Raw genomic sequence first — 25,913 nt, 5'->3', positions numbered from 1 at the left:
GTCAAAAATCGGACGCTCATGAAAGCAAGTTGCCAAACTGCACACTGTAAGACACATTCGGTGCGTGGCAAGCCTAAGAAGTACAATGCTTGTCCATGGGCCGTTTTAAATATTGTTACTATATGCCGCCGGCTGCTAAAAAAAAAAAATGGATGGCGGGCTGCAACTGGCCCCTGCACCGTTGTTTGGTCAGCATTTGTCTTGATACCTGGAGAGCGTCTCTTTTACTTCTGTGACTTAAAGTGATTGTCTTGACTTGGGTGTCTAGAATGTAAAATAAAGTGTTTCCTTGATGCTACGTTGCGCTGGATTAGCGTACAGAAGTCCAGCCCGTCAGATATTGTCAGCCCGCGGACTGCGAAAGAGGGCGTCGGCGCCAAGAAGAGGACCTTGAAGATGTTTCACTTCTCTTTCATGTCTCTTTTGGAAAGCGCTACGCTAAAAGCTTTGATTTCCACCGTGCCACACGTGAGTGAACTTTTCCATCCCTGTGCAACTTTTGTGTCTCCAGCATAGAAAGAGTCCTTTTTGTTTCATAAAAATAAATGATCCCCTCCACCCCCCACCAGCACAGTCAGGTGGCTTTCATACATGGTACATGAGACGACTTCCTGTTCTTGGTGTCGCCGCTGAAATCAAGCTTCCTGTCACCCAACGTTAAGGTAAAGTCAGCCTCGTTCGGCGTGACATCACTCTCACTTGACTCGGGCAGAGGCGAGGTTTTTCGGCTTTGGGGAACAAATCCAGGAAGCTGCGTCAACAGATAAGACACCAAACGTAAGTGGCCTGAAGAATGTCTTCTTTCGCTCTTGATCTTGTTGAGAATTGTTTGCTGAGCACCTGAACGTGGATTATGAACATCTCCCTCGTGGGCTCCCACTAGGTGACTTGTGTATGGTGTTGGGTGGCACACATGGAGGGTCTGTGTGGTCTCTGGACCCTGCTGCTGTGGGCTACTATCAGGTCTTCGGCCTCCTGTGAGTAACAATCGTTTTGGCATCTCAAGAAGAGTGGAAGGATCGGTGGAGTTTGTATTTGTGACAAATGTCAACTTGTCGGGTTTTTTGTGCTCTTCGTCTGAAAAATGGAAAATGTTGTGAGAGCAGAGATGACGAGCTGTTCAGGATCCAGCAACGTGACAGGATTTTTACTTTTTTTTTTTTCGGTATGGCCCTGAAGCTATCAAACTTGTTCCATCAAAATCTACGAGTGAGAAAGAGAAACATTTAACACAATGTTTTTTCTGTTCTGCTTTATATGAAGTTGTGTGTGTGCGCATGTCTGTCTGTCCGTACATTGGCTGGATACAGTACGTCAGTGTTTCCCAAACTTTACACTGAAACTCAGGGCAAAATGTGGATACAAAGGTTAATTATGTATTTTCTCCCATGTGGGGTAGTCCACTTAGTTGTTCTGTTTGTCACTCGGTGTCATTAGAATAGATAAATGAACAAATATACTTTTTTTCTCAAAGTTGGTTTCGCTTGAAAACGCTAATCAAGATTAGATTACATACTTTTCATCAAGTATTTACTAATTGAGTTAATAAAGTAGATATGTGTATTATTTTACCTTTTAGACATTTTTAAATCATTAGAGCTCCATTGGGTCAAACTGATGCAGTGTTCCGGAGGGTGAAAAAAATAAAACGTTAATAGTGTTTTATATGATACAGACTTTTTTTTTTTTTTTTAATCTGGCCATCCTGTCCTGAGCAAACATGTCCTGCACTACCTTCATCCATTCAAATCCATCATGCATTCCACTTCCGGCTCTGTAGTTGTCGTCAGGGTTCTTGCCTTCAGCATCATCGGAAACTTTCTATGGTAGCATCACATAAAGATTTATTATTTTTATAAATTACAGTTAATACTTGAGATGTTTAATGAGTTGAAGTCTCAGGGGAGTGAAATCTTACAATGAAGTCTTGGGTGAGGATTTTTGTAAGACTTAAGAACCGTCAAACAAGAAGTTCCACAATATACTGTGTGTGTGTACATATACACACATATATATCCCTATCCTCTCTCCATCCATCCATTTTCTTAATTGCTTATCCTCACAAGTGTCATGGGAGTGCTTTAACCTATCCCAGCTATCTTTGGGCCGGAGGCGGGGTACACCCTTAATTGGTTGCCAGCCAATCGCAGGGCACATGGAGACAGACAACAGTCGCACTCACAATCACACCTAGGGGCAATTTAAAGTGTCCAATCAATGCATGTTTTGGGGATGTGGGAGGAATTTAGGCTTTACAAGATCAGGATTTTTGGGGCCAATCACCGAGTTTGGAAAAACAATCCGATCACAAGATGGAGGAATGACTTTACTTAAATGACCATTTAAATATTCATTCACTGTATATACTTGTGTACTTAATTTTCAAAAAATATATATTTACAATAATCTCTGTTCCTCTATTTATGACAGTGAGGCATAGTGACAGAACAACTGAATGGTCTTCTATTAGGTGCCAGTATGTACAGTTAATACAGCAATAATCTATGTACTTTTTGGACATTTTTGCTTGTTGGTGTGGTGTGAAATTTTTCAGTCGTAAAGTACCAACCGGTATGTGCCTTGCTCCAAAAAGGTTTGAATTCGCCGCTTTGGTTAGATCATGCGTTCAACAGAATGGCAGCATGTTTACACACATCCACGAGTGCTAGCACCAGCTTCCTAGGCTTTTGTTGCCAGCTTGCAAGCCATTTCGTATGAAAAGTACATGAGTATACCTCAAGTAAGCCTTACATGAAGTTTTCTCCTGCCCCGAGCAATACATTCGGCACAATCCCCTCGGGTTGTCATCCCCACGGTAACGAGTGTTTTCTGTCGCATTTGAGTTAAATAGATGAAGCCTGATGATCGTAAAAAAAAAAAACAGGACGTGGTGGTATCGGAATACAAGCTTTTTTTTTTTTGCAGTAATCTGACATATTGCAATCGTGAAAGCAAATTTGTCTTCCAGACTAATCTGCAGATTATGTGTCATTTTGTCTCAGGCATCTTCTCTCCAAGGGCGCCGACATACATGTTTTTTTTTTTTTAATAACTTGACTGGCTGTCAGATATTTACAGTAGTATGTCAAAAGACATGAAAAACTCTCTAACTACTACTACATACATACTACAATAAACTAGCTTTTGAACTTAGATATACTATGCATGACGGTGATGGGGAATAAATGTCTTTCTTGGCCATTAATCGGATTGGCAAATTATGACATCGAAACCGATTGTTCGATTAGTAAAAAAAAATGCCAATTATCAGCCAATCAAATCAGTGTAAAGTCTAGTGTACTGTATATATGTTTACACACACACATACAGTATATATATATATATATATATATGAACGTTTTTTTTTATACTCTACTTTTACTTCTTCACGTTTCATATTTTTCCATTATATCTTTGATGTATCATCAGGCAGTTTGTAAAACACCAGTAAATGATTTTAGGAGGTGGGTTATAATAATGCATATAATCAGAGTAATGCATCCAGTAAATGAATTTATACAGTGATTCCATGCCTGCTGTTGATAAATGTCTGTCACCCCCCGGACCTCACGTATCAATTTGATCACTTCACTTTCTTCAGATATTACAAGCATTTTTTTTTTTCACCAAATCAGTTTTGAATTGGATCATAATATTTAAATTCGGTTTTCAATATTTTTTGTTAAAAAAATAATCAAATGGAAGGGCTCTTAGGTATACCTAAAAATATAACAAGATGCTGATTATACTTTTAATATTTAGTGTACATACATTGTGATATTCACATAATGTCATGTATCCGAATAGCTGTCTGAGGTAAACCATAACTACAATGTGCCCCACGATGAAAATGGGTTGGACAGCCTTCGTAATCTAGCCTATCTAACTTTATTATATATAAAGTATACCTTTATTATGGGTCATTTGTAGCTAGAACATGTTGGCTGTATAAATAATAATAGTATTCATAATATTACGATGCAAAGTTGCACTTCAAGTTGCAGTGAAGTGAAATGCTACACCTTATCATTTTCATAGTATCGTTACTTAAGATGTTGTTGGGCTCTTAAATATTTTCCACGTCAGTAAGTGAACAGATGAAATTGAGGCTCTTAATAATTAAAGGTTTAATTCGTATCGAAATTATTTCTGCCTCCAAGTAATCCAAATACATAAAATGAAACACTCATGCCGTCATCATCCCACTTAAAAAATACTTTCAAAAAAAGTATGGCTATTTTTATCAAATAAAGGAATAAAAGGTAATCATGGGTTAATGTTTAAAAATATGAGTCAGTTGGAGTACACACGCAAATAAAGAAATTGAAGAACCCATGTTGATATAATTGGAAGCGATGTGACGGCGCATGTATAAACAAGTGGCCCGAACGGCATCGTGGCTTGAGGCGGTGAAAGCTCACATGGATGCAGAAACTGCATGGCAGATAATCGTTGATGTTTCGTCAACAAAACAAGATGAGGGATTCACAACCCATTAAGTTTGCGCTCCAGGAAATTGAGATCCGTAATGACGCATTTGAGCCGCAGACCTGGCATTCAATTTGTGGGAAGTAAAATGTTTAGAAAATATAATCATTTCATTTTCATTTTCCGGGTCGCTTATCCTCACAACAGTCGCGGGAGTGCTGGAGCCTATCCCAGCTGTCAATAGTTAGGAGGCGGGGTACACCCTGAACTAGTTGTCACCCAGTCAGAGTCCACATGGAGACAGACAACAGTCACACTCACAATCACACCTAGGGGCAATTTAGAGTGTCCAATTAATGTTTCATGTTTTTGGGATATGGGAGGAAACTGGAGTGCCCTGAGAAAACCTACGCAGGCACGGAAAAAACATGCAAACTCCATACATGGGGAGGCCGGGATTTGAACACCGGTCCTCACAACTGTGAGCCCAATGTTCTACACCTGAACCACCGTGCTGCCACAAAAATAAAAATTATTTAAAAAAAAAAAACGTGAATAAAGTTACTTAACTCCCCTAATAAGTCAGTATAGTCACATAAATAATCTAGTTTTTTTATTTAATGCGCGTTATACCGTACTGTAATGGCCATTGTTGTCGCATCTCAATGTTCATGTGAGTGCACAGTACAAAGTTGACCACTTCCGTGTTGCATTGTGAGTTGTCTCCATTTCCTGGCTGAGCAGAGCAACGTAGGCCAAAGACAAAAAGGAAAATCTTGAGAAAAGGGAAGCGCAAAATGAAGAAGCTTGGTCAGAAATGTCAGGCCTGCGGTACAATTTACGCAGTTTGGGAGACGTGTGCTGCAGTCAAGTCGACACGTTCGATGTGGAAAGCAAAAGTTTGATGGAGATAAGCCGGATGAAGTGGATTACTGTAGCTAGACAGTACATTTTGCTTGTGATCATTCAAAAAATGTTTTTCTAACATATTCTTGTTGTCCTGCAATACCATAAGCACCCTACGCTCTCTCACCATTGAATTGAATCTCCGAAACGTTCCACAGACACCGCCCACTTAACCATAAGACTCGGCTGTGTGTGCATGTGCGTTGTGTGAAATGTCAGCGCAGATAGCATGCATCACCCCCAACCCTCCAACTCCCCCACCCTACCCCGAGAAGCTAAACCACATCCTGCCTCGAAGCTCGTCAAATTGCTTTCATTCTGTTGTGCACTCAAAAAGCAGCAAATGGATTAGCCATGCAGCATAATAACCTTTGGTCATGGTGAATGACTCGGTTTGGACTTCATTGTCAAAAGCATTTTTGCAGCATGAAGAGATAAAAAAACATTTCAGTTCAGTCAAATTGAAAATTTTTTTTTTTTTTTTTTTTACAGCACATATTGCTCATTGTAATTCTTGTAACTAATTTATCGCAATCATTTATAAAAAAATTAGATTTCCCCCATTAATTGATCAACTGATTCTTTGTGAAGAATACTTCTTTCCAAAGCGAAACTAAATGTGGGAGTTGTGGCTTCTGTCAGTGCAGAGCAGGAAATGATGTTTTGCTTTCTGAGATGGTGATTTTATTGTCGGAGCAACACGTTTATGCTGAGCTTCTGGACAAAATCATAAAGTCACATTATTCTCTGTACTATTTAAACAAGCTCCTTAAAGGTCAAGTGTCATCCCTATAAACATTCTAAAATAGATGTTGAAATGAAAAATACATATAACATTATTCACTTCAGTGTCCATACGAAAAAATAAATATGAGCGAAGAGCGCATCATCCATATGCAAACTTGCGGAAGTGTCATTTGACATCCATGTGGTCGCCATATTGGCTGCATCTACTGTCCGTAACGTCACCCCGGTCATTCGCCATTGAAAACACGCTGTAGCCCCTACTATGGGACACGCCCCTTCAGACGAAGAAGAGAACATCTCACAATCGAGTGAAGTGTCCGGGGCAATGTTACCCTCTTGTTTCAAGCCATATTTAGATATGTGGATCCCTTCTCACTAACAACAGACTCCCTGACAGTATGAGTGAGCCAGGCCAGCCGAAGCCGTGCTCGTCCACGAGGCATGACGCGGAAGCCTTCGCCGGCGGGCTCAACGCTGAAGCTGTCCGACACGCACATTGACACATTTAGCACCCCTCTCATACGTACGCGGATCTTTTGTTACAATATGAGAGACGGATTACGTGGTCCCCCCCAAACTATTATTTTTTTCATTAGTAGCGGTATACACACCTACCTGTCATTTGGAACCCACGAAGCAAGCTCTCGTCTTTTGGACCCGTGCAATCCATTTTTCACGATGAACCGGGTCTCTTGGAAACTTCTGAAGGGTAAATCCATCCTCCCAAGTGTTCGAGCGATATCCATCTCTGGCTAACACGAAGGAACAACGAGCGATCTTCCCACAGGTAAAACTAATGGGAACAAAAGAGTCCGCTTGAGCAGGCACCTGCCTTCAAAGTCACTTCCTGCTCATTGTCGAAAACAAATCCCTCGAGAGGATTTTCATGGCGGGAGTTACAAAAAGCCATATATTTGTTTTGTGGTGAAAAAACGGACGGGTCCATGCCGGTTGCTGTTTTTTCATTAATAGCACACTAAAAAAATCATCCATTTCATGACACTTGACCTTTAATAACTTCTCGGGTTCTATTGATTTTTTTTTTTTTTTTTTTTGAGTTGTTAGCTGTGGTTGTGTGTCTATGCATATTACAGCCTAGTTATACAATTAAAAGAAAATGAGTCCAGTGTCACATATTCTGAATACAAACTTTCAATGTGTGCATTAAAAGGTATTAAATGACAACAGTGTGTTCTCTGTTCTCCAGTTACTACTCCCGTTCCTTCAAAGGAGGCCTCACGCACAACCTTTTCAAACAGCAACCCATTCATTTGGCCATCCCCAAACACCCTTCAGATCTCAAATGAAGTGCCAAATACGACTGGTGAGATATTTCTGAACGTTTGAATAATATTAAGAATGGATAAAACGCTGTAGGCTCTAGTAATTGCAAGAAATCCATTTTTTATGTACTTTACATGATCATTAATTTATATGCAGCCAACGATGTTATGGCATTACATGTATTTTACTAAGTTTGTGTCCTGGTGAAAAATAAATGAATTGATATTTTCCTTGTCCTTTTCCAAACACATTATTATCCAGCAGCCTCTCCACCAACCCAGTGTAAGTACCAATTTACGAATGAATCTAACATTTGAAGAAGACTTATCCTAGTCATTCAACATTCTTTGTTTGTGTTACGCAGGCTCCTACAATGTTACAAACATCAAGTATGGCTTCAGGTTTGACATTGCCAGCTCTCTCCCTGGCTCATACACAATCGTTTTGACTGAAAATGCCATGCCGGTGACCAGCTCGCTGGTGAATGCCTCCACCGAGACATCAGTCGAAATCCCAAATCTAAAGCCGTGCACTGCATATGAGCATGGAGTTGAATATCTTGCAGATGATGGCAAGAGAGAATCTTGTATCTTAAGCAACGGTGTTCCGAATCCATCCTTGACAGACCCAATAAGTAAGTAAAAAAGGACTTTTTTTCTCAGACTTTGTATTGAATTTAACTTCCAACACTTTTGTGAGACACTTATATGCAGTGCATCTAAATTTTAGGCGAAGAGGAAATCACTGTTTGCAATGTCTGTCATCCGGCCACTAATCAATGGGATCTCAGCACATCGCAATTACTTCCAAAAAATGCTCGTTTAGAGCCATGTGACGGGAAAGTGTGCATCAGACCGCCCTACAATGACATTTGCTCTCATCTCACAATGAAGTTCATTTGTGGAAGTGGACAACAAAATGTCCACAACCTAACGAGGTTCATCCATGCAGGTGTGTTGAACAGGGCTGGTTTTCTTCAAGGATCTTACTGCACCCTTTATTAATGGTTTTCATTTTCTTTTACAGGTGCCCTTTCTAGATTTGCAGAGGAAAATTCAATACCGCAGTATACTCCCTCTACACTTCCTGCAAACATCACAGCTGATTTACCTCCCAAATGCACCAATCTCTCTGTTGTTTACTCCTGTCAAGGTAAGTGGATCATTTCGGAGGACGAGCTCCAACATTATCGATGCATTTTAAGTTGTGAGTCGTTAATCGAGGAACGGCTCCAACGCCTATATTGGTTTTTACGTATCTTCGATTCCACTAAAAGTCCACCAAAGCAATATTTGCGTTTACAAAATCATGTACTGATGATTGTCTGATGTTATTGTGCTGCAGATTCTGGAAAAAAATCACTTCTTGCTGTGCTAGCTGATGACGGCTATCGCAATGCAAGATGTCATTTACTTCCTTGCTTTGTCGTGATTGGTCATGTGTTGATGTCAATCTAAAAATCTCCACTTTGATTGGCTGAATTTTTTATAGGGGGCGTAATTTCCTAAACTACTTAACACAGTGAAGAGTTGGCATGCTTGTGGTTATGGTCAACATGTTAAAACTGTAGAGGAAATGGTAGCTGATACACTAAAGTATACGTTGTACACATTTATGCCTACGGACGATTTAATCGTCAGTGAACCTACCATGCATGTTTTTGGAATGTGGGAGGAAGCCGGAGTACGGTGGAAGCCCGGGTTCAAACCCCAACCCCAACCTCAAACCTGTAAGGAATTCGTGCCAATCGCCCAACAACAGTGCCAGGCGTCATCGTTCTAGTGAATTTGGCTTTTGTTCGGTGTCAAATATCAATTGGAGCAATTTGGTTTCATAGAGTAAATAATTGGTACATCAAATTCTATTTCTCAGTCTCAGAATTCCTATCACTTCCTGTCTAAAATGGCCGTGACACGCATTTTTATTCTATTGCTGCCAACACATATTGTGAGCTAATGCTACATTAGCTGTTGACGTCTGCTGACTGAGGTGCAACGGATAGTTTACCTTGCAATTGCTCTGTTAACTTTGGGAAGTACCAAAATATGTGGCTTTAATTTGACATTGGACATCTTAGATGTTAACAGAAGCTCACATTTGGGGATGCACAGTTAACACCAGACGTTATCTGTTCTTGTTTTGGAAAGACATCAGCATGAGAATAAATACACTATGGGATGCCATACGGAAGAGATTCTACATTTAAGTTATAGAACTGCTGGGGAAACTTACCGTAGCTTCTGTGGACATATCTGTTGTCTAATCACTCACAAGCTGTTTGATATATTTAAAAAAAAATGACGTAACGACTCCAATACTGAGAAATGTACTGACTTTAAACTGGTAACGACGCTACTTGTAAAGCTGCCACCACTGACTGTACACTAGCAGTCATAAATCTAAACACACTTTCTCATGATATTCGGCACAGTGAAGAAATGAAAGATATATTTACTATATTTGTTAGCAGAGAGGTTAAGAGTGTTTTTACCAATGAAAGTTTCAACAGAGGATAATGAAATTGTCGTGGTGAACAGAAAATGGAGCAGCGGCGGGCATATTTCCTTTTCAACTAAATGATATTGGTCAGATATAGCTACCTTTTACTACTATTATATATTTTATTACACGGCGGCATGGTGGATCAGCTGGTAAGCGTTGGCCTTCTTGGTTGGGTTTTCTCCAGGCACTCCGATTTCCTCCCACATCCCAAAAACATGCAACATTAATTGGACACTCAGTGTGATTGTGAGTGCGACTGTTGTCTGTCTCTATGTGCCCTGCGATTGGCTGGCAACCAGTTCAGGGTGTACCCTGCCTCCTGCCCGTTGACAGCTGGGATAGGCTCCAGCACTCCCGCGACCCTCGTCAGCATAAGCGGCTAAGAAACTTGATGGATGGATTTTATTACACCACATATTGTGTTTGTTTCATTCATCCATTTAACTTTTTGACCACTAATAGAAGCAAATAATAAACAATAAAACAGTGCGACCCGAGTGAGGAAGGAAGGAAGGAACGAACGAACGAATTAATGAACACCAAAATGTCTTCGGGCTGTCTATCTTGGGACCCTGATGTGAAGAAGTGTTGTAAAAAAAAATGGATGATTGTTGTGAGAGGTTGACCACTGTATCTCCTCAGCTGGTGGAAAACTCAGGAATGTTTCGGATCTGGAACCCTTCACAAACTACAACTGCACCGGTCGGATCAATGAGGGTGATGTCATCAGAGTAACCCTGTCACCGATCTCTTTCGAGATTAATTGTGGTATGTTGAAATAGGTCACAGTGAATTCGTTCAATTTATTCCAAGCACATACACTGATCAGTGTTAACGCTGGCTTCTGTGTATCCACAGATCTTAAAATCACAACGATGACAAACACGACTAATACCACCATTTCACTGAAATGGACAACAGCAAGTGAGAAATGCAGTGATGTCATACCTCACCTCGATCGGCTCTCATATAAATGTATCTGTCAATCTCGAAAAGGAGGACCGATGCAAAGAATGGGTAAATAAGCAAGAAGCATTTCTGGTCTTTAGGCGAGGAACACACAGAGCGCTTGATGACAAACTCATCACTCATGCGCTTAGTCGTGACCATGTCATCAGAGATATGGAAAAAAATTATGTGGCCATAAGCTCCAAAGAATAGAGAACACAATGTTTCTCCTGCGTTGAAGTGTCTTATAGTGCCACAGTTAATGATGGATGATGATGTTGTTCTGTTGTGATGAAATCAGTTGTTTTGTTTTTGGAGTTTTTTCAGGTGTTTTTGGCTGTAAATTTGACGGCTTAGCTCCGTTTACTGATTATATCTGTGAAATCCAACCCATGTACGGGGATAAGACTGTTGGTCAAGCAAGTAAAAATGCCTTGACTACTGACGTTGGAGGTAAGTATGGATTGCTCTTTGTAGGGCAACAGCTAACAATTATTTTCATAATTTATTAGTCAATTTTTTGAGATACATGAATCACATAAGAAAACAAAATGTTTTTTTAATTTCCATTCCTTTTTTTTTTTTCAAACCTAGATCAATAGAGCAGAAAATGCACGAACATGAATTGATTATGATTCCATTATTTTTGGGGGGTAACTCTCAGAAAATAGAAAAATGTTGATCGTTGTTTTCCAAAATATTCTTTCTTTTTCCCCATTTTTTTTACTTCTTTTGCTTCCTTTCTGAACAAAAAAAGGAATCACATGGTTACCTCAATAAAAATTGTTGGTTTGAGATAAAAAGGCTATTTTAAGTAAAAGTCTTGCTTTTGATTCCATTGGATAGGAGTGATGTTTGAAACCACCATTTTCAAACTGAACAAGTCAAAACAGTCATTTCACTTTTTTCAGCGTACAATGTGTTCAGTATAATAGTGACGAGTATCCCGAGTTTCTGTACCTTCATTTAAAAAAAAAAAAAGCCAATGAAAAAAGTTTACCCCCAGAGTGAGATTCATGTTACGCACACATTATGACACCACTGCTTTTCCACGTCCTCCTCCTGCACACTCCTCCGAAAATTGTCCGTTTATGAGTCACCAATCTGATCATAATGTGAAGTGCTGTTACCCTAACCCTACACCCAGTAAACATCACCTTCATTAACTCCTACGAGTATCATGCCCACGGACTGCTTGCATGTGTTGTGTTAATGTCCACATTAATAAAAGCTGATCTCTAACTGGCATAACAATGCGTAATGCAAAGTATGTAAATGTCACAAATTATGCGAAGTGATCATACAGCACATATTTCTTTTTCCCCCACCAGTGCCAGAAGGCATCACTGCTCTCCAAGCAGTTGTTGTAGACAATAATAATATTCAAGTGACCTGTGGCCATTCAAATCGTTTTAATGGACGGATGAAGAAATTCAAAGCAAGACTTCATCAGGGGAGTACACCCGTGGAACAGACAAATACGGAATGTAAATTCTTTTTCAGAGACCTGAGCTATTCTACGACCTATATAGCAGAGGTGTGTGCATCCAATTTTCTTTAAAAAAAAAAATATCAAAAAGTATTCCTCGTACTTTCATTCATGACACACAGTAGTTGCTGTTAATTGATAATCTTCTCTTTCAGATATTTGTATCCAACGAGCTCTTCGACAGTAAAAGCTGGGAACAAAGTGTAGGAACTTCTTGTAGGTGCATTTTCTTCAACACAGAATGTCATTTTGACATTTGTGTATCTTCCGATATCTGAAATACTCGTCCTTTGTTTGGCAGACAATGACAGAGCCCTTACAGGGTTTCTTATCTTCCTCATCATTTTCACATCTGTGGCACTACTTGTGGTCGTCTACAGGATTTATGTTGTGAAATGCCGAAGGTTCCGGTAAGCACATTTTATGACTTTGTTGCATTCTCATCCTATTGTCATTGTGTTTGTTTCTTTTTTTTGGGAAAACACGACATTTCCAGGGACAGTATAGACAAGTGTGCATTTGAGTTGCAGTTGAAAGAAAAAGTGTGCAACTGCGGTCATGTGATCTTAAAGCGTCACAACTTTGTGTTTGTTTGCAGAGACATGAGTGAAGACATTCCTCTAATCGCCAGTGCAAGTGAGTCCACACAATATGAAAGAAATTTATTTTAGTGTCATGCAGCAGGTGCACTGCTCACATCAGCTGAGGACACTATAAATTAGTTTTATGGACATTATACAGTGGTGCCTTAAGATACAAGTTGAGCTTTTGCCACCTCCTCTGTCTCCTCTCAATGCCAAGGAGCAGCGGCTCAACTCTGAGCTTCTCACCCTATCTCTGGAGGGAGAGCCCGGACACCCTGCGGAGGAATATTGAATAATTAGTCCATCCAACCATCTATTTTCTTAGCCGCTTGTCCTCAAAAGGGTCACGGGAGTGCTGGAGCCTATCCCAGGTATCATCGGGCAGGAGGCGGGGTACACCCTTAACTGATTGCCAGGGCACAAACACCAGCTCTCAAAATCACACCTAGGGGCAATTTAGTCAGCTGTGATAGGCTCCCACATACCTGCAACCATAGTCAGCATAAGAGGTATGGAAAATGGATGGATGGATTAAAAAAAAAGAAAAAGTATGTATGCGCTTGTTTTATAAAAATCTTAAATACAGTGTATGATTTTTTTTAACAATTTATTTGTGTAATACAGCTGCAAATAACTATTTTAACACCTGTCTATCAGCTAGAATTCTGACCCTCAAAGACCTGTTAGTCCGCCTTTAAAAGTCCACCTCCACTCCATGTAATATCCTGAATCAGATGCACCTGTGCGAGGTCGTTACCTGCATAAAGACACCTGTCCACCCCGTACAATCAGTAAGACTCAAACTTATAACATGGCCAAGACCAAAGAGCTGTCCAAAGACACCAGGGAACAAAATTGTACAACTCCACACGGCTGGAAAGGGGTATGGAGAAATTGCCAAGCAGCTTGGTGAAAAAAGGAGCAATCATTAGAAAATGGAAGAAACTAAACATGACGGTCATTCTCATTCGGAGTGGAGCCCCATGCAAGATATCACCTCGTGGGGTCTCAATGATCCTTAGAAAGGTGAGGAAACAGCCCAAGGCTACACGACAGGACTTGGTCAATGACCTGAAAAGAACTGGGACCACCGTTTCCAAGGTGACTGGTGGTCATACACTAAGACGTCACGGTTTGAAATCACCCATGGCACGGAAGGTTCCCCTGCTAAAACCAGCACAAGGCAAGGCCTGTCTTGAATTTGCCAATGACCATTTGGATGATACAGAGGAGTCATGGGAGAAAGTTTTGTGGTCAGATGAGACCAAAATTGAACTTTTTGGTCATAATTCCACTAACCGTGTTTAGAGGAAGACGAATGATGAGTTCCATCCCAAGAACACCATCCCTACTGTGAAGCATGGGGGTGGTAGCATCATGCTTCGGGTGTGTTTTTCTGCACATGGGACAGGACGACTGCACTTTATTAAGGAGAGGATGACCGCGGCCATGTATTGTGAGTGACAGCCCAGAAACCTGTCCGATCTAGAGAAGTTCTGTGTGGATGAGTGGGCCAAATTCCCTCCTGCAGTGTGTGCGAACCTGGTGAACAACTACAGGAAATGCTTGACCTCTGTAATTGCAAACAAAGGCTACTGTACCAAATATTAACATTGGTTTTCTCAGGTGTTCAAATACTTATTTGCAGCAGTATCACACAAATAAATCGTTTAAAAAATGGATTTTAATTTTTTGATTATCTCTCACAGTGGACATGCACCTACGATGAAAATTTCAGACCCCTCCCTCCATGATTTTTAAGTGGGAGAACTTGCAATATAGCAGGATGTTCAAATACTTATTTTCTTCACTGTATCTATTTTGAAAAAGTAATTCTTCAAGTAACAGGAAAACAGAAATTGTACTATTTACAGTGCACCACCCTAACGCTCATCTACTTTTTATACTGGATGACTTCTAAATGTAAATTAAGAAAGTACAGACTTCCTGTTTTAAAGTGTTTCTCGTTTTCGCAACCCCATTTATTTATTTATTTTCGTTTGCAGCTTCTGTGGAGCCAATCGAAGCCAACATCTTGCTAGAAGCATACAAAAGGAAACTCGCTGATGAGGGACGCCTTTTTCTGGCTGAGTTTCAGGTGGTTTGCTTTTTGGGGGCGGGGTCATCCTTTGGTTTGTATGAGGTGATGCGTACAATGAAAAACAAACATTTTGTTTGCAGAGTATCCCCAAAATTTTTACCCGGTACACAGTGAGAGAGGCCAAGAAAAACTGCAACATCCTCAAGAACCGTTATGCGGACATCCTGCCATGTATGTAGCTGGTTGTTGCTGTACAGCCAAAAAAAAAAAAAAAAAGAAACTATATTATATAACATTTTCCTTTTTTTTTTTTTTGCAGACGACTACAGCCGAGTCCACCTGAGCACAGGAAACGGAGAGGCCGGATGCGACTACATCAACGCCAGCTTCATTGATGTACGTATGGGAAATAAGTCTCATACCGCACTACATAGCAAAGTGTTTTGGAGATGCTGACGCACGTTATGGGGAAAAAATAGTTGTAGCACATCTTATTGAATGTTTCGTCCTGTGCAGGGCTACAAGGAATCCAAGAAGTACATAGCAGCTCAAGGTACCACTGCGTTCCCTACCTTGCACTTGCCTTCTGATACCTGCCTGCGCATTTATGTGTGTGTTTGTGTTTTTCAGGCCCAAAGGAGGAGACTGTCTGTGACTTCTGGAGGATGATCTGGGAGCAGCAGTCTTCTGTCATCGTCATGGTGACGCGCTGTGAAGAGGGAAACAAGGCAAGAGCCCTAAAAGTTGAGCTTCATCCCTTTGGAGATGCTGGTCGACCTCACATTTATCTGGAGTTGAGCACATGCGTTCCCGTAGAAAGTTTTGCAAATGGTGACCTAGTGGTTAGCACAGGCCGGACAAATGAGGAAGAGAAGTGTAAAAAGAGCTCATGTGACGTACTGTATAGCGTGTGTCATAAACCGAGGGGTTGGGCTGCTGAATTCTGCAACCTTGGTTTGGTGTTTGTATTTCCGTTTGGACACAGACATAAAATATAAAGCAGTCCTGCACGGTCAGGGTCAGCAAGGTCTTCCCTGTTGTTACACACACACAAAAAAATACATTTCAGGATTTTATGCTTGCGAGATCCACCTGGGTCCCGAGCTGCCACCAATCCATACAGAGTATATACAGTACATTATGCATATATTGGGTTTTATAGCAATACAGTTCTGTACTTAACAGTATACACACAGTACAGTATATGTAGAATTTCATGTGTACCTGCGGATGAAATAACAAAGAATTATTCTGTTGCCCAAAAGCACTTGAGCGATTGATAGCTCCAGGCACCATGAATGTTCTCATTCTCTCTCTTACTCTTTCCTATTTCCTCAATTTTTAGCAACCTGTGTCCTCCTTGACCATCACTCTATGGTTGCATGTCAATAAAAGTGGTACAGTACAATATACTCACTCACTGTATGGGTGTGAGTTCCAATTCGTGCTATTTTTTTCAATGTGCTATTCTAGATGGGTTTGGTCACACATCTGCAGCGGGCCTTTGCCTTTTTTTCTGCTCCATGTCAATCCTATCCAACCGGGGCCTTCAGAATCATTAATGCTGGTACATGTAATTTCAATTAGCGTATATTAGCAAAGCTCGCTTGGTCCTGATTGGCTGGGCAAAGCGGAACTTGTTACATTCAGCTTCAACAAGCAAAACATGTCTGTGGCGATTCATTTACATGAATGCATTTATTAATCATTTTCTCGGGTGAGTCTGATGAATTTTATTTTAATGCTATGGTTACGTCTGGTTCAATTTAGCTCAGAACTACTCCAGATGAAGTACACTACGTGACACTCTTCTGTACTGTTGCATTTTTGTAACAATGTCTCTAATGACGATGTGATAGTGGCGTTATTAGTGGAGGAATGCACGTCCCGTTGCCAAAGTAATTATGAAGATGTTTTTCCAGTTGTTTTGATCAGCTGTCGTGTTGCATTGCAGAACAAGTGTGTGCAGTACTGGCCTTCTTTTGACCGCGAGACGGAGATATTTGAGGAGTTTGTTGTCAAGCTCAATTCGGAGGATCACTTCCCTGATTATTCTATCCGCCGTCTTAACCTAACTAATGTAAGTCTCCCGTGATAATATCTACAGTACTACTGCTGCGGTGAGTTCCCAGTTTGTTGTGTACTGCAAGTTGTTACGTGTGTCCAGAGGAAAGACAACTCCGAGCGAGAGGTGACCCACATCCAGTTCCTCAGTTGGCCCGACCACGGCGTACCGGAGGAGCCCTACCTCCTCCTGAAGCTCAGACGCCGCGTTAACGCCTTTAAAAATGTTTTCAGCGGGCCCATTGTCATCCACTGCAGGTAAACCCGTTTCTGTGGAGCTTTTCGATCGCTTAAACATCTTGATTATCATAAATTGCATTGATTGCCATTTAGGAATCTACAGTAAGAGGCAATAGATAAATCTGTAAATGCAACAATGTTGTTCACATTTTGGCATTAATACCTTACACATTTTACTGCTTTTTAGTGACCACAATGTAAACAGACAAATGATCCATACAATTGGTGTGACATATCAAGATGCAGATGTTGCACACATGTTGCAAACCACCATAAAAAAATATGTAAATGAATAGTCATGTTCAAGTAATCACAGCTATTTTCAACCACAATCATATATCAAAATTAAAACAATAAATCATTGGTATTACTGGTGTCATATCTTCACTATTGTAAATATATTAATAATGTTTACAAATAAGTCTTTAAAACGTATCGTGTTTATTAATTTGACAATCATCAGGAATGGCCAATAACAATCAGGATAAGATGCACATGCCAGCAGAATTTGTGACGATAACACAGGTTAATCAGAGACTTTGACACATTTGGGAACCACAATTAAGAGAACTGGCAGCACGGCGGGCTGCTGGTTAGCATATCCGCCTAACATTTCCGAGGACCAGGGGATCAAATCTCGGCCCTGCCTGTGTGGAGTTAGCATGTTTTCCCTGTACCTGTGTGGGTTTTCTCTGGGTACTTCAGTTTTCTCCCACGTCCCCCAAAACATAGGCTCCAGCCATCAATAAATGAGATCTGTAAGCAACATTTCATATTGAGTTTGCCATTTTGACCGCATTACTCACATCTTCGTGATGAGAAGCATCCATTCTGTCTCTGTACACTTCATCTCTTCTGCTCTCCTCCTCAGCTGAAACTAATTGCAGTGCTATTGCTGTCTTCAAAGAGACCATGTAGTCAAAATATGGGTTTGCAACAACTGAAAATAAATTAAGAAGGAAGAAGACACAGTGGTGCAGCTGTAAAGCGCTGGCCTCACACCTCTGAGGTCCAGGATTCAAATCTTTTACCCCCACCTGTGTGGAGTTTGCATGTTCTCCCCGTGCCTGTGTGGGTTTTCTCCAGGCACTCTGGTTTCTTCCCACATCCCAAAAACATGCAACATTCATTGGACACTCTAAATTGCCCCGAGGTCTGATTGTGAGTGCGGCTGTTTGTCTCCATGTGCCCTGCGATTGGCTGGCAACCAGTTGTGGGTGTACCCCGCCTCCTGCGCGTTGACAGCTGGGATAGGCTCCAGCACGTGGCCCTCGTGAGGATAAGCGGACAAGAAAATGGATGTATTAAAAAGGAGGCTTAACTTCATGGAATGTATTTCTTAACATCCTTACCCATTTTGATCTCTTAAAAAGAAATCTAAGATAACAAATTGGTCAACTAAAAATTGGTTGTTAGCGCTACACTGTTCCCTTGTTTACTTTTTACAAGTTTTGCTGGAGGTAAGTTGCTAGTTTGTTACTTTGGAAGTAGGCCTAATCAAGATACAGCTTTGTAGCAAGAGGTGCTGTGTGTCTGCGCACCCATATTGAGGTTCGTGGTTGCTTTGTTGTTTTTACCATCAGAAAAAGGTGGCTTGTCAGAAGAAAGAAAAAAAAAAAAAGAAGCAGTAAAGTACGGTTGCTTGTTTTAATCTTAAGGCTACTTTAAGGTTAGCATCAGCTTGATAAACGAAATTTGTAGTACTTATTATTGTTCATCCAGTATTGTGCATATTATATTATTGTATAAATCACTCTTTTTTCCCTTTTGGCATCAATGGTGCACATCTCTTGTGGCCAAAGAGAGCCCAAAAAAAAAAAAAATAAAAAAAAAATAAGCAAAGTAAATGTACACATCAAATTATTTCAAAGTTCATCTCATAAAACTTGATGAAGTCTGGCAAAATATTAAACATGATTTTTTGCAACTTTTGATAAATGTTTTTCTCGAAAATATAGAAATTCTTGTTGTATTCATAGTCAAGCTTCTCCTCCAGCCTTTTCCTCCCTCTGATTGTCTCTCTGAAGTAAGTGATTTTACTTCAAGCTCAACTGGTTTTCTCCTGTGTAGCGCCGGTGTGGGCAGGACGGGCACCTACATCTGCATTGACGCCATGATAGAGTGTTTGGAGGCTGAGAGAAAAGTGGACATCTACGGATACGTTTTCAATCTCCGCAAACACAGATGTCTCATGGTTCAAGTGGAGGTAATTAAAAGCGAGGAAAATTCCTGCAGATATTCGAATTGGCTCCGGTACCTGTTGCTAACCAGCGATCCAGCATTTGTGACCAATTACGGGCTTTAACACTGACCCCTCACAAATTGAACATTCTAACCGGATCCTGCATTTTACTAGCTAGTACACAAACATCCAGCAGGCCGACAAGCTGCTAATTCTGGTGCATTTTTTTACTTTTAGGCACAGGTGCTCCCGGGCCAACCAAGATAGGTCGAATTCTAACATGCTGATGTATGCTACCTTAGCAACAGTTAAGATTTTAGATTTTACAGTTGCCCTGGTTTTCATTGTACAAAAGACTCCATGCAACGCTTACTCACAACTACAATTTGAGTGCAGACTTGATTCTAAAACTCGATTTTAGATTATGTCCTGTAGTCTGGTATTATTTAAAATTAGAATTCATAAAACATGCTAACAGTTAATAAGCTAACATAGGAAGAGGGAAGCTCAATAAGGTCTTATCATGCCTTTGGGTCGGGTACTTCTTCAAAAGGCTAAAGACTGAGTAAAATTGGGATAGTTACAACAACGTCAATGGAGAAACTGAACTGTCAGGCACTGTTTCAAATGAGAATTATTTATATGCGAAAAGTTAATATACTCACAGAGTTAGAAACCTGACTACATAAACAGCTGAGGCAAATGCAGAAGTTTTGTTTTCACTCTCCTCTATCAAAAAGCTTTTTGGTGACATATTGAGGCTCAAGCGTACGTTTGCGTAACCTCAAGTCTATGTTTGTGTAATCACAGGCCCAGTACATCCTGATTCACCAGGCCTTGTTGGAGCACAACCAGTTTGGAGAGACTGAAATCTCACTGTCAGAACTCCACAGTGCAATCACCATACTTAAAGAGAGCTCTGCCGATGAACCAACATTACTGGAAGATGAGTTCCAAGTATGGATTTTAGTGTGTTACATTCAAATGAATTGGCCTGAATTTTTGTCCCCGCCGCCCCAAATAATTTGCGCTGCATTTCCAAAAAGAGACTTCCCATCTACAAGTGGAAGACATTCAACACCGGGATCACAGAGGAGAACAAAAACAAGAATCGCTGTTCATCGATCATCCCATGTAAACGTGACTTTAACACACAGCATGAACCAAAGTATTGGGACACGTTGAAAAGATTGTCGTTCCTTTTGTAGTTATATCAACTTCCGCTCTTCTATAAAAACATTTCTAAAAGATGTTGCTTGTTAGAGGTCGCTGATATCGGACCTGAGAGACGACCTCCTTACTCATCTTCTTCATCCCAAACATGTTTCTTGGGGTCCAGGTCAGGACTCTTGAGTGTCTCCACATCAGAGTCGTCTGGGCACCTCGTTTTGTTTACTAGATCCCGGTCATACTCGAGCAAAAAGAAAGATCTTCTCCAAATATTGTGGTTCCCCAAAATTTGGTGAAATGTGCTGCGTCCATCACATAAGTGATTTCATGCACACGTTCAGTGTCTCACTGCTTTTGTCCATGGAATGTACATTTGAATTGTCACAATCAAAGCAAAACAAAGAAGGTGTTGAAATCATTCATGTCTTGTGTGTCAACTTGGTCAACCTGCCATCCTCAGATGATTACAACAGAGTGTTGCTGAGGCTGGATGAAAAGCAGAATCAGGATAGCAGCCATGGTGAATGTCACGAGGAAGAGTCATCTGATAGCGAAGACGATGAGGAGTCCACAATATACATCAACGCCTCCAATATTCACGTGTGTATTTTTATCTGTCAAAAGTTGCAGCATTGACCGTTCCTGCCATCGCTGTGATGTTGTGAATGAATTCCTGTTTGACAGTCTAATATAGTACACTAAAACTAGCAGGCTATGGTTAAAACTTAGATACCTTCAAAAGACTAACTTGTGATTTAAAAAAAGAAAAACAAAGGACAATTTTGGGGTGTTCTTTATAACACAGTAGTAGTTTTTGGGCCAATGGTCCAATGCTACCTTTAATGCACACGTTTGAGTCAAGGCCAGTGCTTCAGCCCCCTGCCGCTGAATCTATCCGGTGCCGGTTCCAACCACGCTTAAATGGAAGTGTCACAAAGAGCATCCGGTGTCAAAGCTGCCAAACAAATCGTGTTAGTGAGTTGTTATGGTGAGCCCTGAGCAGTGCCCAAAATGCTTGTGTACAGGAAATATGCAGACTGATTGTTGACTCATCCAATCACCCAATTTACCCAGAGAAACTGGCGGCACCGTGGAAACTGCTTAAAGCGTCGGCCTCACAGTTCTGAGGGCCGGGATTCAAATCACGGCTCTGCCTGTGTGGAGTTTGCATTTTCTCCCCATGCCTGCTTGGGTTTTCTCCAGGAACTTTCATGTTTCCTCCCACATCCCCAAAACATGCATGGTAGGTTAATTGAAGATTCTAAATAGGTCTCAAAATGCAGCAACTCAAAATGTCCATTCATTCATTTTGTGTCCTGAAGGTTCCGGGAGAGTTAGAACCTAACCCAGGGTTTTGGGGGGAAAGGCACCTTGGAGTGGTGACCAACCAATTGCAGCGCTCATATCAACAAATATCCGTTCTCATTTATGCCGAGGGAAAATTTAGAGTATTCAGTTAATCTAATACCTCTTTTTGGAATGTGGGTAGAAGCTGGAGTACCTGGAGAACCCACAGAAAACCCACACAAGCATTGGGAGGCTACGTCACACAAGCCGAGATTCAAACGCCGCACCACATAATGTGAGGCAGATGTGTTAATCACTGCCTCACCATGCTACCCAACTCTAAAACTTTCTTATTTTTGTTTCTTTAATATTAACATGTTTTTTTTAAGACACTTAAGGACATTTAGGCTTACTAGAATTCATATTTAAATACAATTTAAGAAGTGTTTGACCTCTATTTTAACATGGAAATCGACCTTACAATTCACAACCCGATAAAATTTCATCTTTTATTTTGTTTGACAGTCGGTTGTTAACAAAATAGCTGGGACTGAATTAAAATGCATACTTCTATCAACTGGACTTTTTAAAAAAGCAACCCAGACATCTGTTGCTTTCTTGTGCACATAGGGCTACTGGGGCCCCCGCAACTTTATCGTAGCACAGACTCCTCTGGCCAACACCGTCGGTGACTTTTGGTTGATGGTTTACCAGAAGAAGATATCCACCATCGTCATGCTTTCAGGGGCGAGTCCTGATGAAAAGGTATTCAAATACTCATTCTCATAAAAATGTTTTGACCACAACAACTGAGTTTTCGCTTGCTCGTGTATAGGAATCGGCGTACTGGGATATGGAGAACACTGGCGATATTGAGGTTGAGGTGACATCTACAAACGCCTCTCCAAATGTCATCAAGCGTAACATGTTGATTCGTCACCTCAAGGTATCGCCGCCTTCCGCCACTCTGTCGTTTAAGGCTCCGTCACACCATGACGTTCTGGTCAACGTCCTCTAAACATTTCAATCGTTCTATTTTTCAGCATTCTCAAACGCGGATGACACATGTGGCGTGTGATTAAATTGTGTCTGACGCATGACTTAATGTGTGTCTAACGCACGAAAAGCGTGTAACAGCGACCAAATAAGATACCCCAAAAAACCACTAGCGTGTGCAAACCCGTCGTTGGGGCGTGACAAGCGATTTGTCAACGTAAGACGAGCGTGTTGAGCGTGTGACCAATGGGTGAATAACGACAGAAAAGCGTTTTGCTGGCGTGGAATTTTTACAGCGGAACCGGCACTAAAACGTTGGAAAGTTCATTGTCACTTCAGTTGTTGTCGTGAGTTAGAACAGTGAGCATCATGCCGCCGAGAAGAAAAAAAGTTAGGGCGCGGACTTCAGCAACTAGCGCTGCTAGTAAGAAAGCTAAGCCTCTAAGCATCACGAGCAATGTGTTTGGAGGAAAAACAACAGGAGGAGGAAGAGCACGTCCGCGAAGTCACACACCATGTGACACCCCCTGGGGACCCTAAACACCTTGCAAACTCCAATGAGGACGGTCCGACAAAGAGACAAAAGAAGCAGAGAAAGGATTGCAGGACCCTGGACCGGGTTGTTGAGGATAGTCTGGTGGAGTTTTTCCGAGAAAACGAACTGCTGCTTTCTGGATCTTCCATAGTAGGTGCTCTCTACTGTAGCTTAATATTAAATGGACCTTGCTTTTACAAAGCATCGGTTTATATACCCATATGCATGGAAGTTTGGGAAACGCTCAATGGACGCTCGGCGAACCTTAGTAAAACGTTCCACCGATGTTCTTGAACGTTCTGCAGAGTTTAAAATTAAACTTTGATGAACGCTGGTCTTGGTGAGAACTTTTGTGCATGTTCAAAAGTTTTTTTTCCGGACCGGCGTTCTCCGCCAATTCCCAGCGATCATTGACGTTCACTGGCGTGGAAACAACGCTACTCTGGAGCTATCCCGGCGACCATGGCCGACTACCAACGTTGCCTCAAATGCTTTAGGACGCTGGCCAGAATGTCATGGTGTGACGGGGCCATTACGTCCACTATCACTCAATATTTCATTTCTTCCTCATCCATTTGTCAACAGAGGAAAGAGAGTCGGGTGGTGAGGCACGTGCAGTTCCTGAAGTGGGACAATAGTTTGCTGCCGGAAAAACCTCAAGATCTGACTGACATGATTAAAGACATCAGGCAAACTTGTGACTGCGGCAGGAATCAAAAAGCCCCTCCAGTTGTGGTCCACTGCAGGTAAGATGGACTCTTGGTTAAAAAAAAAGTTACATTGCAAGACGTCATCAGGAAACAAATGGTTTGTAATGTAAAAGTGAAATGATGAGCAACCTTTGTGTGCATGTCGCAACTTCTCCTCAGTGACGGCTCATCACGTTGCGGTGTGTTCTGTGCTCTGTGGAACCTGCTCGACAGCGCTGAGACTGAAAAGGTCGTGGATGTTTTCTACGTGACCCGAACCTTGAAGAAGGAGCGCCAGGGCATGATCACAAGTCTGGTAAGAACGACCTCATCCTGCCTATTTATTTACTCGTACGCGTTTGGTCAACTCAAACTTCATCAACTACTTAATTCCTTCATAGCACGTCACCACTTTGACTCCTAAAATAATTATTGAAGGGACTTAGCCGAAGTTAAATCATCTGAAACAGGCTGCCAGCTGAAGACAAGCGGGATTGAAAACTTGAACTTGTATATACAATTGGAAAAATACCGTAATTCCCAGCGTAGAGAGCGCACCTGGTGACAAGCCTCACCGAGTACATTTGTAAAGGAAATACGATTTGGTACATAATTAAGCCGCATCAGTGTAAAAGCCGCAACTGCCCTCATTGAAACTCGAAAAATGCACGATTAACTGAATCACCGCATAAAATGCAGGCTTGAAAGCGTGTGAACAAAGTCGCGGCTTACGGTAAGTCTGTATATAGGCTGTATAATAAGACTGATTAAGCTAAAAATAAATGATCTGAGTCTCTTGACATATTGTAATTACTCAACATGGTCTCTCAGAGTAATGATCCCTAATGAGAGGAAGCGCTCTAGTATAAATATGCTTTTGACAAAAACATTTTAATACAGAATTATAGTCTGTATTTCTGTATTTGTGTGGCTCCTCTCAAACCCGTGTACACTTTCGACAGGACCAGTACCAGTTTTTGTACGATGCAATGGACGCGGCCTATCCTGTCCAGAACGGCGCAGTCAAAGCGCCCCGGACCTCTGAAATGGACTCTGTCCAGTTAGTGGATGAATGCACAACAACGGGGCAGAAGAGTGAAGAGGCTTCAGAAATAGCCTGCATTACCGAGGTGGGCCAGCAAGGGATGGCAGAGAGCGATAATGAGGCACTCCAGGTAAGGCAGGATGAGAAAAATGTGTACGAACATGTATCCAGCGTTCTCGCAGAGACCCCACTTGAGGACAGTGGCACTCAGGAGATGTGAGATTTGCAGCAATACGTGCTTCCGTGTGGGACAGTCATTGTGCCGGATTTCATTTTTTTAGAGGTCTTAGTCCAAACCTTCAGCTTTTTAGGGATCTGTCCAAGTTAGAAGTGAGTAATATGAGGAACCCGCCATCTTTTTAACAATTAACACATCTTTTCTTTTTGGAATGCTTTGAGGTTTAAGAATGATGACAAACACATCAATGGTAAACCTACCACTATTACGTCAGAATATCTCAAAATAATTGTCCATACTTGAGTACATCACTCCTTCGTTTTGAAATTTACTTTAAACGTTTGTATTTTTTTATGTTACTGCATTCATGACTATAGTATGTTCCTACAGATTTTTCAAACTGGTCCTCAATGTCCAATATTGTCTCTGCTATCATGCCTATTGTTTGATAGTCATATTGTAAAAAAAAAAAAAAAAAGATTAAGCTATTAAAATGTCGATATTGTTCTTAATTAAAAGAAAATACAAAAGCAAGTGAATGGTGCAATCATTTTGAAAGGCTTGACAAATTTAAAACTTACATAATGAAAACAACTTT

At 41.1% G+C, this 25,913-nt stretch overlaps 1 protein-coding gene across 2 annotated transcripts; it reads left to right on the top strand.

Annotated features, from left to right (window-relative positions):
- The first annotated feature begins 341 nt into the window (after nt 1-341).
- ptprc (protein tyrosine phosphatase receptor type C) lies at nt 342-25,858 on the top strand. Of its 2 annotated transcripts, none has more exons than XM_061825751.1 (31): nt 342-468; nt 570-777; nt 884-977; nt 7,289-7,405; nt 7,630-7,647; nt 7,730-7,999; nt 8,095-8,316; nt 8,392-8,517; nt 10,510-10,635; nt 10,726-10,884; nt 11,134-11,268; nt 12,147-12,352; nt 12,460-12,520; nt 12,606-12,714; nt 12,903-12,940; nt 14,895-14,986; nt 15,070-15,160; nt 15,249-15,325; nt 15,446-15,482; nt 15,560-15,657; nt 16,884-17,009; nt 17,097-17,251; nt 19,304-19,439; nt 20,226-20,372; nt 20,462-20,549; nt 21,046-21,185; nt 22,503-22,637; nt 22,708-22,818; nt 23,989-24,149; nt 24,273-24,408; nt 25,055-25,858. In XM_061825751.1, exons 3-31 carry the CDS (start codon nt 914-916, stop codon nt 25,355-25,357), a joined length of 3,684 nt encoding a protein of 1,227 aa, XP_061681735.1. In that variant the 5' UTR covers nt 342-468; nt 570-777; nt 884-913; the 3' UTR covers nt 25,358-25,858. The 2 variants fall into 2 exon arrangements, with proteins under 2 accessions (XP_061681735.1, XP_061681734.1); XM_061825750.1 differs by having other exon boundaries at nt 7,627-7,647.
- The last annotated feature ends 55 nt before the right edge of the window (nt 25,859-25,913 follow it).

This window comes from Syngnathoides biaculeatus, chromosome 7 (assembly GCF_019802595.1).
Source record: "Syngnathoides biaculeatus isolate LvHL_M chromosome 7, ASM1980259v1, whole genome shotgun sequence".
Classification (NCBI taxonomy): Eukaryota; Metazoa; Chordata; class Actinopteri; order Syngnathiformes; family Syngnathidae; genus Syngnathoides; species Syngnathoides biaculeatus.
This window is presented reverse-complemented; position numbering and strand designations above follow the sequence as displayed.